The sequence below is a fragment of the Sturnira hondurensis genome, unplaced genomic scaffold (assembly GCF_014824575.4).
Source record: "Sturnira hondurensis isolate 20B ecotype Veracruz unplaced genomic scaffold, ASM1482457v3 Scaffold0007222, whole genome shotgun sequence".
NCBI classification, from domain to species: domain Eukaryota; kingdom Metazoa; phylum Chordata; class Mammalia; order Chiroptera; family Phyllostomidae; genus Sturnira; species Sturnira hondurensis.
In genome coordinates, this window is record NW_028079853.1 from 2627415 (window position 1) to 2646863 (window position 19449).

General features: G+C 33.0%; 1 protein-coding gene across 1 annotated transcript in view; it reads right to left on the reverse strand.

Moving 5' to 3' along the window:
• Nucleotides 1–19449, reverse strand: part of STXBP5L (syntaxin binding protein 5L) — a 340069-nt gene that overhangs the window by 136005 nt on the left and 184615 nt on the right. The window contains exons 15-18 of the mRNA XM_037051540.1: nucleotides 18037–18077; nucleotides 15839–16056; nucleotides 13731–13903; nucleotides 10554–10679 (exon numbers count right to left, since the gene is read on the reverse strand). Coding sequence (XP_036907435.1) covers nucleotides 10554–10679; nucleotides 13731–13903; nucleotides 15839–16056; nucleotides 18037–18077 — 558 coding nt within the window. The remainder of the gene's footprint in view (nucleotides 1–10553; nucleotides 10680–13730; nucleotides 13904–15838; nucleotides 16057–18036; nucleotides 18078–19449) is intronic.

Consider the following 19449-nt stretch of genomic DNA (forward strand, 5'->3'; position numbering starts at 1 on the left):
TTTTTTTTTCCTTTTTCTCTTCCCCCTCCTCCTTCTTATTCTTTTTACTGTTATTATCCTTATTCTTCAAGCAAGCCCTTTAACATTTGTTGCAAAACTGGTTTGGTGGTAACAAACTCCTTTAGCTTTTTCTTATATTGGAAGATCTTTATTTTTCCTTTGATTTTAAATGACACACTTGCTGGGGAAATTAGCTTTAGTTGCAGGTCCTTGCTTTTCATCACCTTGAATATTTCATGCTAATCCTTTTGGTCTAAAATATTTCTATTGAGAAATCATTGATGACAGTTTAATTGGTGTTCCCAAGTAAATAATTAATTGCTTTTCTCTTATGGTTTCTAAGATTGTCTCATCTTAAACTACTCCATTTTCATTGTGATGTGTTTAGTATGGGCTTCTTTGGGATGATCTTGCTCATGACTCTCTTCATTTCCTGAACTTGTGTCTTTTTCTTTCACCATGTTAGGGAGTTTTTCAGCCATTATTTCTTCAATCAAATTCTCAATCCCTTGCTCACTGTGTTCTCCTTCTGTTATCCCCTGATATGGATATTATTATGGTACATGTTGTCCCAAAGGTTCCTTAGACTATCCTCATTTTTAAAATTCTTTATTTTTGCTGTTCTACTTGGGTGTTTTTCCTTCCTTGTTTTCCAAATTGCTGATATGATCCACTGATTCATCTATCCTGCTGTTTATTCCTTCCAGTATATTATTTATTTCAGATATTGCATACTTTATTTTTGTTCCTCTTTTATGGTTTCTATATATTTTTTCATGTGTTGAGCACCTTTACAATCAATCCTTTGAACTGTATTTGTGATAAATCACTTGCCACTATTTCACTTATCTCTTCTTATGGAGAATTCTCTTGTTCTTTCATTTGGGGCCTTTCTTTGTCTTCCCTTTGTGGTTGCCTGTTTGTGTTTGTTTCTATGTATTAGGTACATCTGCAAAGACTCTGTTGCAAATCTATACCAGACACTGCATATGACTGGCCCTGGGCAATCTGTTTGGAGTCATCAGTGATCCACAGCTTGTGGCTCCCTTTGCTGGACCTGGTTGCATGCAGAAAGAACAAAGCAGTACACCAGGCCAGCTGTTACCACTACCAAGCCTGAGGAGGATCAGTTCAAGTCTTAAAGCCCCCAGAGATCCACCTCCACCTTCAGGCTTTCTGTTAGGCTTAATCATAGAAAGTCCCTCCAGCTGTATTCCCTAACAGCCAAGTTTAAGCTCCACAGGGTGGGGCAAGAGGGATTCCTACAGATGAGGCTTTTGCTTCCCCTCAAGCTAATGCTTCATGGATGGGAGTGCTCTGCCCCCAAAAGATGGCTTCTGCAGTATGGAAAATGACACAGACAGGGATCCTAGTGGATGACCCTTCAGGTCTCTCCCCTGAGCCACCAACCCCAGGCTCTCTCCTCATGTAGCTCTAGTCTTCTCTGCTCTGCTCTTCCTCTTTGGAGCCCAGGGTAAGTGGTTGCAAGTGAAATTTTGTGCATTGGTCCTTTAAGAGGCTCTATGCATCTCTAGTCATTTCTCTCCTGGCTGACAGAAACTCTGCTACTTTGCACAGCCAGATTTTATTTGGCTTACTTTCCTAGTTGTGGTGCTCTAGGTTTGGGAGCCCAACTGGGGTAGATCCTGCACTTCTCCGGGGGACCTCCCAAAGTCACTGAATATCCCTACAGAACTTTAGCTGCCACCCATGGCAGCTCTCTCATGCCTCCACACTTCCTACCAATTCCCATGTGGCTATATGGTTTCTTCTGTAAGTCCCTGGTTATTAGGATTCTATCCATCTAGTATTCAGTTGTTTACTCGGGATGACTTATATAATTCAGATTGGTCCTTTGAAGAGGTTAGTGTAGCTTCCACCTACTCCACCGCCATCTTGGATCCTCGAAAATGAGGACTATCAGAAGATTTCTAAACAGAAACTTTGCAGGTCAAAAGAGTAGGGGGATGAAATATCTAAAGTTATAAAAAGCAAAGACCTACAATCAAGATTATTCAGCAAAGCAATCATTTAGAATTGAAGGAGAGATCAAGCTTTTCCCAGACAAGAAAGCTAAAGGAGTTTACCACCCCTAAGCCACTATTATAAGAAATGTCAATGGGTCTTCTTTAAGTAGAAAAGAAATTATAAACAATATTAACAAGAAAATAGAAAATAAAGAAATTCTCACTGACAAAGACACAGTAAAATTGGTGGATCAACCAACTATAAAGCTAGCTGAAATGTTAAAAGGCAAAGCAGGAAGATCATGCACAATTTAGTCTAAGAAAACAATATTAAATTCAAAGATATATACAAACACACAAACAAGAAATTTTAAAAATAATAAGTACACAAATGTGGAAAGGGTGAATAAAAACTGTAGTAATTTTAGAATGTGTCTCTGGGCCCTCTATATGTCCTCCTTGGAGAAGTGTCTGTTCAGGCCCTTTGTCCATTTTTTTAATTACATTGTTTGTCTTCCTGGTGTGGAGTCATATGAGTTCTTAATACATTTTGGAGATCAAGTCCTTGTCTGAGGTATCATCAGCAAATATGTTTTCCCATATGGTTGGTTCCCTTTTCATTTTGCAGATGTTTTCTTCAGCCATGCAGAAGGTTTTAAAATTGATTAAGTCCCATTTGTTTTTTTTAATATTTTATTATTTTTATTTTTAGAGAGAGGGGAAGGGAGAGAGAAAGAGAGGGAGTGAAACACCAATGTATGGTTGCCTCTTGTGCGCCCCTTACTGGGGACCTGGTCCAAAACCCAGGCATGTGTCCCGACTGGGAATGGAACCGGCGACCCTTGGTTTGCAGGCTCACACTCAATTCACTGAGCCACACCAGCCGGGGTGCCATTTGCTTATTCTTTCCTTTATGTCCCTCGCTCTAGGGGACATATCAGTGAAAATATTCTGGAGTGGAATATCTGAGATTTTCCTGCCTGTGTTCTCTTCTAGGACTTTTATGGTGTTGTGACTTAGAATGTGAGAGATGGGATTGGGTACGGCAGGGGAGAGGATTGAGAAGAAAATAAGGAGAACTGTAATTGAACAACAATATAAACAAAGAATGTGTTTGACTTAAGCAACTATCAACTTAAAATAGGCTGTTATAAACATAGCTTAGTATATATATGAAGCATATGGTTAAAACAAATGAAAATGCTAGGAGAGATATTCAAGATATAAAGAGAAAGAAATCCAAACAGCACTCTTGAAAGTCATCAACATACAAGATATGAGAGGAAGAGAATAAAAAAGAAAAGAAAAAACTACAAAAATAACTGAAAACAGTAAAATGGTGGTTCCACACACCTAGTAATAAATACTTTAAATGTAAATAAACTAAATGCTCCAGTCAAATGTACAGGGTAATTGAATGAATAAAAAAAATAAGACCTGCCTACAAAGACCCACCTCAGACAGAAAGACACACAACTAAACTTAAAGTTAAAGGGCTAGGAAAAGGTATTTTATGCAAATGGAAACAAAAAAACCACCAGACTTTAAAACAAGAACTCTAACAAGAGACAAAAAAAAGGGCATTATATAAGAATAATGGAATCAATCCAACTAAAGGGTACAACTCTTGTAAACATCTACATACCCTATGTAGAAGCACCTAAATATATAAAGCAAATATCAATGGATATAAAGGGATTGATTGACAGTAAAACAGAAATTATAGGGACTTTAACACCCACTGACGTCAAATAGTACATCATTCAGACAGAAAATAAATGAAGAAACAGTGGCTTAAAATTATACATTAGACTACATGGACTTAATGAATATTACTAGAATATTTCACCCCAAAGCAGCAAAATATACATTATTTCTCATGCTCATAACACATTTTCCAGGACAGACCACGTGTCAGGAGGCCACAAAACAAGTCTCAATAAATTAAAGAACACTGAAATCACACCAAGTATCTTTTATGACCATAACGATATGAAACTAGATGATTACAAGAAGAAAACTGAAAAACATACTGACATGTAAAGGCTAAATAATATGTAACTAATAAATAAATGGTTAACAATAAAATCAGGGAGAAAAATAAAAAATATCTTTAGGCAAATGGAAATGAAAACATGATCCAAAAATCTATGGTACACAGCCAAAGTAGTTCTAAGAGGTAAATTTAGAGCAATGTAGGACTACCCCAAGAAAGCATTCAAAAAGGCAAATTCATAGCAATTCAGGCCTACCTTAAAAAATCTAACCCTATACCTAAAAGAACTAGAGACTTTTAAAAACAAAGCCCATAGTGAGTAGAAGGAAGGAAACAATAACAATGAACAAAAATGAACAAAAAAGAGTCTTTTAAAAATATTTTATTTATTTAATTTTAGAGAGAGGGGAAGGGAAGGAGAAAGAGTGGGAGAGAAACATCAGTGTGTGGTTTCCTCTCATGTATCCCCTACTGGGGACCTGGCCTGCAACCCAGGCATGTGCCCTGACTGGGAATCAAACCAGCGCCCCTTTGCTTCACAGGCCCATGCTAAATCCACTGAGCTATACCAGCCAGGGCCAAAAAAGAATCTGAAAAAAGCAGAAAAGATCAATGAAACCAAGAGCTGGTGTTTAAAAAGATAAACAAAATTGATGAACCTCTATCCAGGCTCACCAAGAAAAAATGTGAGATGATCCAATCAAAGAAAATCAGAAAAATAAAGAGTAGAAGTGACAACCAACAAGAGAAATATAATGGATAGTAAGAAAATACTACAATTATATGCTTTCAAATTGGATGCCCTAGAAAAAATGGTTAAATTTCTAGAAACAGAATTTTCCAAGGAATCAAGAACAGAAAATCTGTTCAGAACTAAAAGTACTAATGAAATTGAATCAATTATCAAAAAATTCCCAACAACCAACCAAAACTCCTGGATCAGATGGTTTCACAGGTGAATTTCACCAAACATTCAAAGATCAATCAATACTTACCCTTCTTAAATTATTACAAAAAATTGAAGGGGAGGAAAAGCTCCCAAACTCTTTTTATAAGGCTAGTATTACCCTGGTACCAAATCAGACATAAACACTATAAAAATTATTAGCCAATAATGCAGATGAACACAGATGCAAAAATCCTCAGCAAAATATTAGCAGACCAAATTCAACAACACTTTTAAAAGATCATACACCACAATCAAGTGGGATTTATTCCCAAGATGCAAAGCTGTTTCAATATCTTCAAATCAGTTAATGTGTTATACCACACAAAAAATGAAGGATAAAAATCACATGTTCATATTGATAAATGCAGAAAAAGCATTTGAGAAAATCCAGCATCCATTTATGACAAAAACTCAACAAAGTGGGAATAGAGGAAACACATCTCAAAATAATAAAGGCCTTATATAACAACACAGACTCAATGGTGAAAAGCTGAAAGCTTTTTCTTTAAGATGAGGAATTAGAGAAGGATGTCCACTTTCACCATTTTTACTCAACATGGTATTGGAAGTCCTACCCACAGCAATTGGACAAGAAAAAAAAGGCATTGGAATTGGAAAGGAAGAAGTGAAAATTTCATTAGGTACAGATGACATGATACTACATATAAAGAATCTTGAAGATTCCATCAGAAAACTAATGGAACTAAGAATTCTATCCTAAGAACCCTGAAACACCAATCCAAAAAAACTTATGCACCTCAATGTTCATAGCAGCACAATTTACAATAGCCAAATGCTGGAGGCATCCTAGGTGTGCCCATCAGTATATGAATGGATCAAAAAACTATGGTACATTTACACAATGGAATTTTATGTGGCAGAAAGAAAGAAGGAGCTCCTATCCTTTGCAACAGCATGGATGGAACTGGAAAGTATTATGATGAGTGAAATAAGCCAGGCAGTGAAAGACAAATACCATACGATCTCACCTTTAATGGGAACCTAAACAATAAAACAAACAAGCAACCAAAATACAACCAAAGACACTGAAATAGAGAACAGGCTGACAGGGACCAGAAGGGAGAGGGGAGGGAATTTCAGGGGAAAAGGGAAAGAAGGGTTTACAGGAACAAGTATAAAAGACCCATGGACAAAATCTAAGGGGGGTGGAAATGAAAGGGAGGTGGGGAGCACTGGTGGGGGGTGAGCTGGGATGGGAGTAAAAGACAGAAAACTGTACTTGAACGATAATTAAAATAATTAAATTAAAAATAAAAAAGAATTCTAATTCATTAAAGATACAAAATTAATATTTAGAAATTGGTCGCACTTTCATACAATGATCATGAATTATTAGAAAAATAAATTTAAAAAATTTCATTTATAATTGCATCAAAAAGAAAAAGAATGAAATACTTAGGGATAAATTTTATCAGGGAGGTAAGAGGCCTGTATTCAGAAAAGATACCAAATAAAGAAATTAAAGAAGATACAAATAAATGGAAGGCTATAACTGGGCTTATGGTGAGGAAGAATTGACATCATTAAAAATTCCATACTACCCCCCAAAATCTACAAGTTTCAATGCAATCCCTATCTAAATACCAAAGGACTTTTCACAGAACCAGAAAAATATAATCCTAAAATTTATGTGGAAACATAAAAGACTCCAAAAAGCCAAGATAATGTCAAGAGATACAAAGTTGGCAGTATCATGCTACCTAGTATCAAACTGTACTACAAGGGAATAGTAAGCAAAACAGCATGATATTGGCTTGGAAAAAAACTACATAGATCAATGGAACAGAATAGAAACACAAGAAATAAACACATGCCTATATGGTCAATTACTGTATTTTGCCATGTATAATGTACACCCATGTTTTCAGTCCAAACTTTCAGGAAAAAAATCTTTCATTTTAATTCAATTATTTATTGATTTATATTTAGAAACAAAATCAATTATATTCTGCAGTACTATTTTGCATACAGATCCTGTTATTGCTTTCTAGAGTTACTTTCAATGCCTAAACATAAATAAAAGAATTAAAAACATATAGACACAGAATTAGTACTACCCATGTATAATGGGCATCCTTATTTTCCCCTGAAAAAGTTGGGTAAAAAAAGTGCATACTATACATGGCAAAATACAGTAATCTATCAAAAAAAGCAAGAATATGTAATGGGGTAAAGACTGTCTTTTTAACACAGTGCTGGAAAATCTGGAGAGATACAGGGAAAACAATAAAACTGGACCATTTTCTTAAAACCATGTACAATAATAAATTAAAAATGAATTATTTATTTTTTTAAAGATTTTATTTATTTATTTACCTTTAGAGGGGAAGGGGAGAGGGAGAGAAACATCAATGTATGGTTGCCTTTTGTGCGTCCCTGCTGGGAGCTGGCCTGCAGGGAACCGGCCTGTAACCCAGGCATGTGCCCTGACTGGGAATCGAACCAAGATCCTCTGGTTCACAGGCCTATGCTCAATCCACTGAGCTACACCAGCCAGGGCTAAAAATGAATTGATTTAAATGTGAGACCTAAAACCATAAATAAAAGGTAGGCAGTAAACTCTTGATATAAATAAAAGGTAGGCAGTACACTCTCGCACTTAGTAATATTTTGGGGGATATGTCTCCTTGGGCAAGGGAAAGAAAAGAAAAAGAATAAACAAATGGAATTACATCAAATTAAAAAGTTTTTGCAGAGCAAAGGAAACCATCAACAAAAGAGACAACCTATTGGAATAAGATATTTGCCAATGACTCATCATGGCAAATATCTGAAACATATTTGGGAATATGTTTGGGATATTTGGGAACTCATGGTTAATATCTGAAACATATAGGGAATTTATACAATGAAATACACACAGATACACACACACAAAATCCAACTGAAAAATGGGCAGAAGTCCTGAGTAGACATTTCTCCAAAGAGGACAAAGATGGCCAACAGACATATGAGAAGATAAGATGCTCAACATCACTAGTTATTAGGGAAATGCAAGTTAAAATCACAATGAGGTATTACTTCGCTCTTGTCAGAATGACAATCATCAATAAATCAACAACATGTTGGCAAGAATGTAGAGAAAAGGGAATCCTCATGCAGTTTTGGTGGAATGCAAATTGATGAAATCACCATAAAAAACAGTAAGGATGTTCCTCAAAAAATTAAAAGTAGAACTACCATATGACCCAGGAATTCCGCTGCTGGGTATTTATCCAAAGAAATCTAGAACATTATGTTCACTGCAGCATTATTTACAATAGCCAAGATATGGAAGCAACCTAAGAGCTCACCATAGGTGACTGATAAAGGAGAAGCTGTACATATATACAATGAAATATTATTCAGCCATAAAAAGAATGAAATCTTACCACTTGAGACAACATGGCTAGACCTCAAGGGTATTATGCTAAGTGAAATAGGTCAGACAGAGAAAGACAAACACCAAATGTTTTCACTTACATGCGGAGTCTAAAAACCTACCAAGCAAACAACCAAACAAAACAAACATAAAGAGAACAAATTGATGGTTGCCAGATGGGAGAGGTGTATGGAACATGGATCTAAAAAGTAAAAGGATTAAGAAATATAAATTACCAGTAATTAAAACATCACAGGGATGGAAAATATAGCACAGGAAATATAGTCAATAAAATTGGAAAAACTATGTATGGTGTCAGATGGGCAATATACTTATTGAGGTGATTACTTCATAAGTTATATAAGTATCTAATCACTGTTCTGGTATCTAATACCTCAATCTAATATAATAATATTTAATATAAACTGTAATTTTAAAAAGTTCAATAAAAACAATATAAGAATAATCTTTTAAAAAGATAAAGAAGTCTCCTTTTTTCCACCAGAGAAGATTTGCTTATACTCAAGAGTAAAGATGTGGTCTCTTCCAGATGAGAGGACAGGCAGATCGCAAGCAAACCTATTTTCATTCCTGAGTTTTTTAAACTCAGAGTTCTTTTGCAATACCACTGCATGTGCAGGTACCATCTGTTCCTCAACATGTTACTCTGTTGGGTCTGAGGCTCAGGGAACTGATGCAAGATGCTGCTCTAGCTGCTTTTTTGTTGTCAATAGCAAACTATCTTTGTTTCTTACCCAGAGGCCAGTTTTCTGTGTATGTGTATGATACACACACACGCGCGCGCGCGCGCACGGCTTATAAGAGGTGAATAATATCAGACCTGCACAGTTTCTGATTTAAACAATTGCTCCTTGGTAAATTCTTCAAAAGAGTAGAACAATCAATAAACACAGGAAAATAGTGCTATTCAGCTAGCAAAACTTTATTTCACTGATCCTTGGGACTTGTTCTCTTAGTTTAGACTTAGGCAGACTAGGATATTGGATGGTAAAGTAGTTTCCAAAGATTTTTAAAATAATAATTGTGATTGTCCTTATCTTTTTCCCTTTCTTTGACATCTAATATGCATGTATTTAAACGTTGTCACAAACCCATTAAGCTGGGGCACTATTCAAATTATAATCTGTTTCATAAGGAGGCTGAGGCACTCAAGGTCAGTCTGCTTGGGGGCTGACTTTGACCAAAAAGGTGGAATTAATAAATTCTAACAAGAAAAAAATGATACAGACCTGGAATAATCAACTAGAAGTATTCCCAAATAAATGATAATATAAAAATGTCATATATATCACAAATTAAAAAGCTAAGGTCTTCTGGAGAAGCCCTAAATAACCAAAACTGATTTACTTGGTAATTCAAAAAGCTGCCCAAGAGCAAACACCCTGACTGGTTTCATTACATCTTACACAATGAAAATAAAATACTAAATTCATTATTTATATAGTATCTGTGTTTTTTCTTTCTTTGATTTTTTCTTTTTCTCACATTTAAATTTGGTTTTTGTATTTATTAGATAAGATCAACCCATTATTGCTTCACTTAGTATTCAAGTTAATAACATGATAATAATTAACTACGTCTTCAAGTTATTCTTTAACAGATGGTAATAAAGTACTGTTCTTTCTAGCCCTGGCATACTCTACTATCTTGTGTTGTTTCTCTAGATCCTAGATAAATAATCCATTTATTAAAAACTCAAATTATCCTATTTTGAATGTCATGTGTGTCCTGCTCTGAACATAAAAGATACATTTTATATGTACTAATACATTTAACCTTTTCAACATTTAACCCTCATTTTACAGATATGGAAACAAAGCACAGAAATATAAGTAACTTTCCTAAGATCCAACAATTAGAAAGAAGCAGAATGAAGATTTGAATCCCAAAGAATCCGACTCTAGCATTCAAAATGAAACACAGGGAGAAAAAATATTAAACAAAACTAACAAAAACGTGTAACTGTAGAAGTATACAAACAAAAAATTATAAGTGTAATAACATCCTAACAACTTGCCAACAACATTAAAAGGGGAAATACTATCACAAGCTTGACATCAAGAAAGAAAAAATAATCATAGTTTATGTTTAAATGATTATTTTTCTTATATCATTTTTATCTAATAAAAACCCAGGTAAGGGCTTCTTTCTACATTTAAGTATTTTAAAGAAAATATTTAAATATATCAAACATATTAGATAAATAATAACAATTAGAAAGAATGTTTAACTACTTACATCCCATATGCTGAGTTTACAGCAAGACTTGTAATCTGTTGAGGGGGTTCACCATCCACCCACACCAACTGAATAACGAGTTCTGCTTGATACCCTGGAGGCATCCGCACTGGCCGTGTCTTAACACTAGGAAAAGGAGAAAAGGTAATTCTGTTAATATAGTTTAAATAACTATGTGCATGCTTACCTTCATAATTTACATAGAATCTCCCTACAGAAATATATAACCCTAGGTATTAAGGACATTATGCAGGTGAACAGGGTCTTCTAGCTTTCTCAAAGTACAACAAGCTACTTGTGGTTGCTTAGTCTTTTCTTTAAGTAGCTGCTTTGCCAGTCAGACCCACGACTTCCACTGGTCTTTATCATTTTCTTTTTTTTCTTTTGAGAATAGCATTTTTAATTATTTATTTTTTTATGAAATATTTGTTACCTATTTTGAAGTTTGAATGCATAAAAATAAAAATAATAACCATTAATTTACTGCTCAATGTAAGATCCTGCTCTCTCACTTTCAATTTGCTCCACCTGTACCATTCTCTATTCCAGTTAATAGTAACTCCTATTTTTCTAGTTATTCAGTTAAAAAAAATCTTTAACATTATTCTTGATTAATATCCTTCTCTCATACCTCACAGCCAATAAATTATCAAATAAATGCTGATGGTGTTACCTTAAAATATATTTAGAATATTATCCCTTTTTACTTTCTTACTGCTAATATCCTAGTTATATTTGACAAATAAAAATACTGGCTATCAGTTAATGTATGAATTTCAAATAAACAATAAATATGACTTCTTTACTCTATTTATGTACCATGCAATAATTGGGATATGCTGAAACTAAAAAATGCCCATTGTTTACCTGAAACTCAGATTTAAATAAATATTCTTTATTTATTGAATTCTATTCATCTTTATTCATCTTTAGTTTATTATTTTTTAAGATTTTATTTATTTATCTTTAGAGGGGAAGGGAAGGAGAGAGGGAGAGAAATATCAATGTGTGGTTGCCTCTCATGTGTCCCATGCTCTGGGAACTGGCCTGCAACTCAGGCATGTGCCCTGACTGGGAATCGAACTGCAGTTGTTTGGTTCACAGGCCCACGCTCAATCCACTGAGCTACACCAGCCAGGGCCTTTATTCTATTTTTAATTGCTAAATCTGCAAGCCCTCAATATCATCTCTAGTTAGGAGCAAACACCCTCCTTACTGGTCTCCTGGTCTTTTACTCTTTTCTCTCATCTCAAAATCCATTTTCAACATAGCCACCCAAATTGATCAATTTAAAATTCACTTTTGTCTTCAAAACCCTATAATGACTTCCCATTTAATTAGGAATAAAACCAATATCACTACACTGGCTCACCATTGTCTATCTGACTTCATCTCCTACTACCTTCTCCACTAACCTTGCTCCCTTTTTTAAGGCCTTTGCTCTAGCTGTTCCTTCTGCCTAGAACACTCTTCCATCATGTATTTGTCAGCTAACTCCCTTATCTGCTTTTTGTTTGAATTTCATCCTCTTAGTGAGGGATAGGGTGACTACCCATTTTACATACTAGAAGGTACAAAGGCAAAAAAAATTAAAAATCAATAATTACACACATATGTGTATATTGATAAAAATTGTAACTTTGCTAAAAATGAAGAGTTGGCATGTCTATGGTAATCTAAATCTGGCAAAGGAAAAGTGATTTAGGGATGGATGCTAACATACAATTTATCAAAGTATAGATTATATGCAACTCAAAATCCACTTGTAATATAATGTAATTCATAGAATAATATTCTTAGATCAGTTCTGCTGCTTGGTTCTTAGGACCTTATTATATATATAATATAAGACTATATACTTTTTCACTTTGATTCTCTTGATTCTCCTTAAGATTATTTGTATTACTTTTCAAGTCAACATTAAATTTTTATTAAATATGCTTTAATGTTATTGCTTACTTCATCTCCATGACCAAATTTTTGTTGTTTTAACTGTTTTACTCTTATATCTACCTTTTATTTTTTTTTAATTTTATATAAAAATATTTAGATCACTGGAAGACCCACATCTTATTGACAGGTCATGTTAGTTAGTAAACAGTACTTTCTTGAGCTTTGCTGAGCTTTTTGCTCTGTTTCTGATTTTCATTTTAATAGAAATGAATTAAATGAAGTAAAGTGCTATAAAGGGAAAATTGAATATATAACATTAAAACATTATGAACGTTTTCCATTTGCTGAAATTTTATGATGATGCTTCCTCTTTGTAGATTTTTTTCCCTGTAAAGCCTGCTTTTATTTTCATTTTGTACTAAACAAAAAAATTTTTGGAGGAGAAATAATGATTACAAAAGAATAGCAACTGCTAATCGTGTGGTAAACAGATATTGCTTCTGAAATCTTATCTTTCAATTTTCCATAAGTGTTTTCATATGAAGTGTCTAAAGTTCCTTTAGTAGCAGATTCAGATCTTTTTATATGAAGCTCATAGAAATTCTTTGCTTAGGCTCAATTCTCCAACCAACTAATACAAAACACATTTGATTTGATGATGAAGAAGCAGTGAGTAATGATTTAAGGAAAGTACATTCTTCTATATTTGTTTATTAAAAAGCATAAAAACAATACAATAAATATTACTATGGGTTTGACTAAGTTTTCTTTGCATATGAGTCTGAAGTTTGTTTAGATATACTGAAAGAACATAGTTCACTACCAAATAGCATCAGTTAAAAAAGAGAAAGACATATACAGCATCCTACCAATCACAAGAGAAAAATTATTTTTTCTAAAATAGTATTATTACAGTAGATAATAAACTTGGTTTCTTTTCAATTCTAAGAAGGCTAAAGAAATTCCCTTAACACACATTTCCATTTTGAAAATACCAAGTAAGTGGCCATGTTTGCGTCTGGACAAGTTTTCCCATTTTGGCAGAGCCATATTTTCTTTAGGGTCTTTCTGGGAAGGAACTATAAGAATTAGCAAGTGAAAGATGAAAATACTGTACCCTCTTCAGGGATATTCAAAAATAACACCAGGGTACCCTATGGGAGATTGTAGATCATCACTTAACAACAACTAAATATAAGAGAAAGATGATTTTATTTGGCACAGTTCAAAATAATTACATGATTAATATGTAAAATTGTTTTAAAATGTAGTAGCAACTCTTACTTGAGGCATGGGATACTGTCCTTTGTTACTCCCTCACTAGACATAGTGTTAGTGCTCCCAGAAAGACTCCTTGAAGAAGGAAGCTGAGATGAGAGATCTGGAAATGGAGGACTTGTTTCTGGTTCTGGGGTAACAATGTCTTCAACATCATACTGAAGTCGAACCTCTAATGACTTAAGAAGAACAAGTTTAAATTAATCTAAGTCATGATAACAAATAATCACATTAAAATAGTTGATAATTTTAGTAAGCATTATTTTTTCTGATTAATAAGTTTGATTTCTATTTATACTAAGACTGAGATATCCTAAACTGAATTAAATAGTTGATTATATGAAATATCAAATAGCATTCACCAAAAGTATAAAATACTTTTTAATTCTTCAGAATTTTATGAAAAATACCCACCAGTGGAGATAAAGTATTTATATAATAAATATTCCTTAAGACAAAGTATAAATTATAATACCATATATAATAAAATAAAGGTAAATATTGGTCATGTTTACTCCAGTGGAAAACATTAAACTGATGTGTGTATTATGTGGTTTTTCTTTGATGGTTGTTAAAGTACAATCGTCTCCATTTTCACCCCACCACTCTCTCCCCGTCCCACCTACCCCTACCTTCCACCCTCAATTTACAAATCGTTATTTGAACAAGGCTTTTTAATTTTAAAAAACTTTCCGTTAATTTTGATTTCAACTCAGTAATAACTTTCCAAAATAAATTTCATATTCCTATGTTTGTTTCATTAGCTTGTCTCTTCCTTATTTAATTTCATTAGCTTGGTCAGAGTTACTTAATGAAAAAGAATATGATAATTTATATTAAAATAAAAATGTGATCCCAAAATCTTTTTTAAAACTAAAATGTTTTTAAGTTAAGTACTTTATTATTGCATTTAATGTTTTATTAAAATTGATTTTATAACAAACATTTACTTTATAATGTAAAAATCAGCATTTTTGAGATTGAAAATAATTGTTTACACAAATGTCATCAGGGGGTGGTGAATACAGCAATATTACCAAAATGACTGTCATAATTATCTTAAAATTTATAAAAAACCTCCAGTGACAAAACCAATGATTGGGTATTACTGTACATTGACACTATATTAATGATTTTACATAATAATCATTACAAGTACCCTATAAAGTTGACATTTCCATTTCTAGTTTATTATTACCTTCCATTTCATTTACACAGGAAATTATATAGATAATAAAATTAAGCCTAACCCAGATTTACTATTGACTAACAGAGTTTGTGACTTGCTCAGAGTCACATAGGTATTAACTGGTAAAGCCAGAATTAAAATAAAACCTAGGCTTATCTGACTCCGAAGCCTGTGGTTTTAACTAATATACTTGAAAAGAGTAACACTTTAGTTATATTCATGCCTAGAATAATCTTTATAGGCCTTTAGTAGACAATATTTATTTTTTTTCAAATAGTTTTTTTACATTTAATTATTGTTCAAGTACAGTTTTCTGTCTTTTACTCCCATCCCAGACCTATTTTCTAATAAAATGGTAAAATGGCCTGGGTAGCGAAGGTCCATTACCCATAGGTGACTTAAGTTAAATTTTATTTATTTCATGAGAGTGTCATTATTTTAAACAAATTATTTCATTAGTTTAAAAACTAAGATTAGGTAAATTGACCCCATAATTATTTCCACTCTATAAAAAATGTTCATAGGAAATCATTAAAAATAATCTTATTGTAATTGAGACAATCATATGTAGCAATTAACTGACAAAAAAGACAAACTTTAAAAAAATTAATAAAGGTATAGAACACAGCCTGAATCAACTGGACACTTATACATAAAATAGATCAATAACAAATCTGTACAAAGCTTATAGGCATAATGCATCCCATTTAATAATGCCAAGGTTTTACAGAAAATGTTTTTTTGTCATTTTAAACAAAACTGTTAAAAATATTATACTATATAAGAAGAAGAATTAAAAATCCTATGAATTGGATTACTGGCCACAGACTGCGTGTTAATGGTTTAAAACCATACCAGTATCAACCAAAATCTATGAAATTACTTTCCTTTCATGAAGTGTAAAGTTTAATTTTGAATGACTTACCACTATTTCTGTTGTTACTTCATGTTTGCTGAATTTATAAATTATGACATATGCAGAGACTCCTGAAACACAGAATATTCTGCTCTCTGGACACCAGTAAATCATCTGAATGGCATATGGATCTTCCTCTACAATTTCACAGGTTTGTTTTCCTTCTCCTATCTTCTGTTTTTCAAACACTTTTGAAGTTTTTAGCTTGTACAGCATCTGTAGAGTTACTATAAGATATTGAAGGATAAGTACCTTCTAATTTGAACTCAATTCTTTTTTAAAATTAATTCTTAAATGTTGTTGAAGTTTTTTTTAATGTATTTGTTAAAAGGCAAAAGTAAGACAAATAGATAAAATAAATTACATTTTAACTAGTAAGCATTCAATGTCATGCTCTTTTATCAGTACAGTTTACTTGAAGGAAGACTACAATAAACACTTATTGAACATACACTATATACCAGGGAATATGTCGCTCCTTTGCATCCACAGTCTCATGTTATCCTTAGAACAAGCCCATGAAGCCCTGACTGGTGTGGCTCAGTTATTTGGGTGTCATCCCACAAAGTGAAAGGTTGCCAGTACCATTTTTGGTTAGAGTACATGCCTGGGTTTTAGGTTCAGTCTTTGATGGATTTTTCTCACTCACATTGATGTTTACTCTCTTTTCCCCTCTCTTCCTCGCTCTCTCTAAAAATAAATAAATACTTAAAAAAAAGTCCCACGAAGTATTATCCTCATTTATTCAACAGTAATGCCAGAGTTCAGAAAGTTCATGATGGAAATACTGAACCTAATTCTATGGGAGGCCCCTCAATTTTTTTCCCTAATTTTCCTCTTGGGTTATTAAATGAGAAACTGGTACTATTCTTAGAGGGTTTACTCCTCTTAACAAATTTTTAGACACTCCTTCAGATGAGAAACACTTATAATATTCCAGACAGCAATACTGGGAATCCATTAAGCTGTGATTATGTTAGAAAGAATCTTTTGTGAATGGCTATGTCAAGAAAGAGTTAGTTATAATTTTAGGAAAACCTGGGTTTGTGAATTTTCAGGAATATTTATTTGGGAGAATATTCTTCCATTTTAGACCCTGACAATGACTTGTCTATGAGAAAGCTCTAATTCAACAAAGGATTCCTGAGAAAAATTCTAAAAATTTGGGAATTCTTGCCGAAAGTGTATAATCTGAACCTAATCATGAGAAGCATGAGTAGAACTGAAATTGGAGATTTTACAAAATAAATCAGCTGAACTCATCATGAATATCTTTTTCATGAAAAAAGAACTTGGGGACTGTTTCAGAAGATATGATAACTAAATGCCATAAAAGAGCCTAGATTTTCTTTTCTTTTTTTAAAAAATATATTTTATTTATTTATCTTTAGAGGGGAAGGGAAGGAGAGAGGGAGAGAACTATCAATGTAGGGTTGCCTCTGGTGTGTCCCCTGCCAGGAACTGGCCTGCAACCCAGGAATGTGCCCTGACTGGGAATTGAACCTCGATCGTGTGGTTCGCAGGCCCGTGCTCAATCCACTGAGCTACACCAGCCAGGGCTAGATTTTCTTTTCTTATAGAAGATATCATTGGGACAATGGGCAAAAATGGAATAAAATCTGGAGGTTAGGTATTATTATTGTATATATATTAATCTCCTGATCTCAATAACTGTAATTTATGTAAAAGAATGCATTTGTAGGAAATGTACATTGAGTATTTAAGGGTATTCAGTATCAGAGGAGCAGCATATTTGCAACTTACTCTTGAGTGGTTACCAAAAGTTATGTGTTGTACATATTTACATAGTGTCTATGTAAATATATAGACAGGCAAGAAAAGTGAATATTAATGGGATAAAAACACTTTTTCAATACCACAGTTAGGAGGTAAAAGGACATTCCTTGAAAAGACATAATCTGACGAAGTTTGGTTATTTTTTAATGCACTTTGCCTTTACAATTTGCCTTTTATAAATATAATGGCTGTTGGTAAAAAGTGACTTCAGTCCAATTTATATTACAGAAGTACAGTAGAGATACTTTAAATTGATCTAATAATACAGGAAATGGGTTTTGTAACACAACCATGTACATATGCTAAAAATGTAAGTGAAATGTTAATTGTCCAAACTAAAAAGTCGTGAATGGCTGGGAGTATATATAACCAAGTGTTTTCTGTTATAAAAGGAGAAGGTTAAAACTTACTTGCAGAAGCATCCCAAAATTTTATTGATCCATCTGCATGACTAGGCAAAAAACAAATTAGCATAAATTGAAGTATATTAAATAAAAAATAATCATTCTAAAAGTGTAAAACTTGAGTTAATGTTAAATTCAATTAAAAAATACTGTTCCAATGAAAACAAGTGTACACTAAATCATTTCTAAGCACAAAACAATAGTTTAAATATAAAACAATACATTAAAATCTGAACTTAAAAAAGAACAATAATTACTTAAATTTTACTGTAAGATTTTATTTTGTAATAGAGAGCAATTAAAATTTACCTACTGGAAAAAAACAACATTTTTAACATAAAATTGTTTACACTAAATAAAAAGATACCTAAGGCAATTTAGATATTAAAATAATTTTGAAATGAATATCATGATGAAATTAAAGTTAAACTTCAGATCACAAAGTCAAATCCTTAAACCTATCTAGAGTTTTATCATTATTTGGTAATAACATAATGGTAATTGTATAAGAACTCACTAAGAAAATAAAATAGAATAAAATACTTCCCAATACATTTTCTGAGGTCAGCTTCATTTTCAATCAAAACTAGAAAAAACTATTATAAGAAAATTACAAACCAATATTCTTCGAGCATGGGCATAAAAACTGTCAACAAAATATTAGCAAATCAAGTGAAGATTCTGTCATACATCATGCATCATAACTAGGTGGGATTTATCCCAGGAATGCAAGGCCAGTTAAACATTCAAAAAAATTCAATCATCATATTGTAATTCACCATACTGAAAGATTAAATACAACATGATCATCTTAATAAATGAAGAAAAAACATTTGACAAAAATCTACCATCCATTAATGAAAAATAAAACCTCAACAATCTAGGAACAGAAACTTCTTCAACATGCTAATGGGCATCTAAAAACAACCTACAGATTCCACATATAAGTGAAATCATACAGTATCTGTCTTTGTCTCACTTATTTCCCTTAGCATATAACTCTTTAGGTCCATCTGTGTTGCTGCAAATGGCAAGATTTCATTGCTTCTTATGGCTGAGTAATATTCCACTGTTTATGTGTGTTACATGGTCTTTATCCATTAATCTATTGATAGGCATGTAGGTTGCTTCCATATCTTGGCTATTATAAATAATGCTGCAATGAACATTTTTTATACATCTTCCCAAATTTTTCATTTTTTGGATAAATATGCAGAAGTGGATCATATATATTATAGTTCTTGCTTTAATTTTTAAAAAATATCCATACTGTTTTCCATAGTAGCTCACTAATTTATAATCCCTTTTCTCAACATCTTTGCCAGGCCTTATTTGTCATCTTTTTATAATAGTCATTCTGACAGATACAAAGTGATATCTTATTATAGTTTTTTTCTCTTTATTTCATTTTATTTTTTA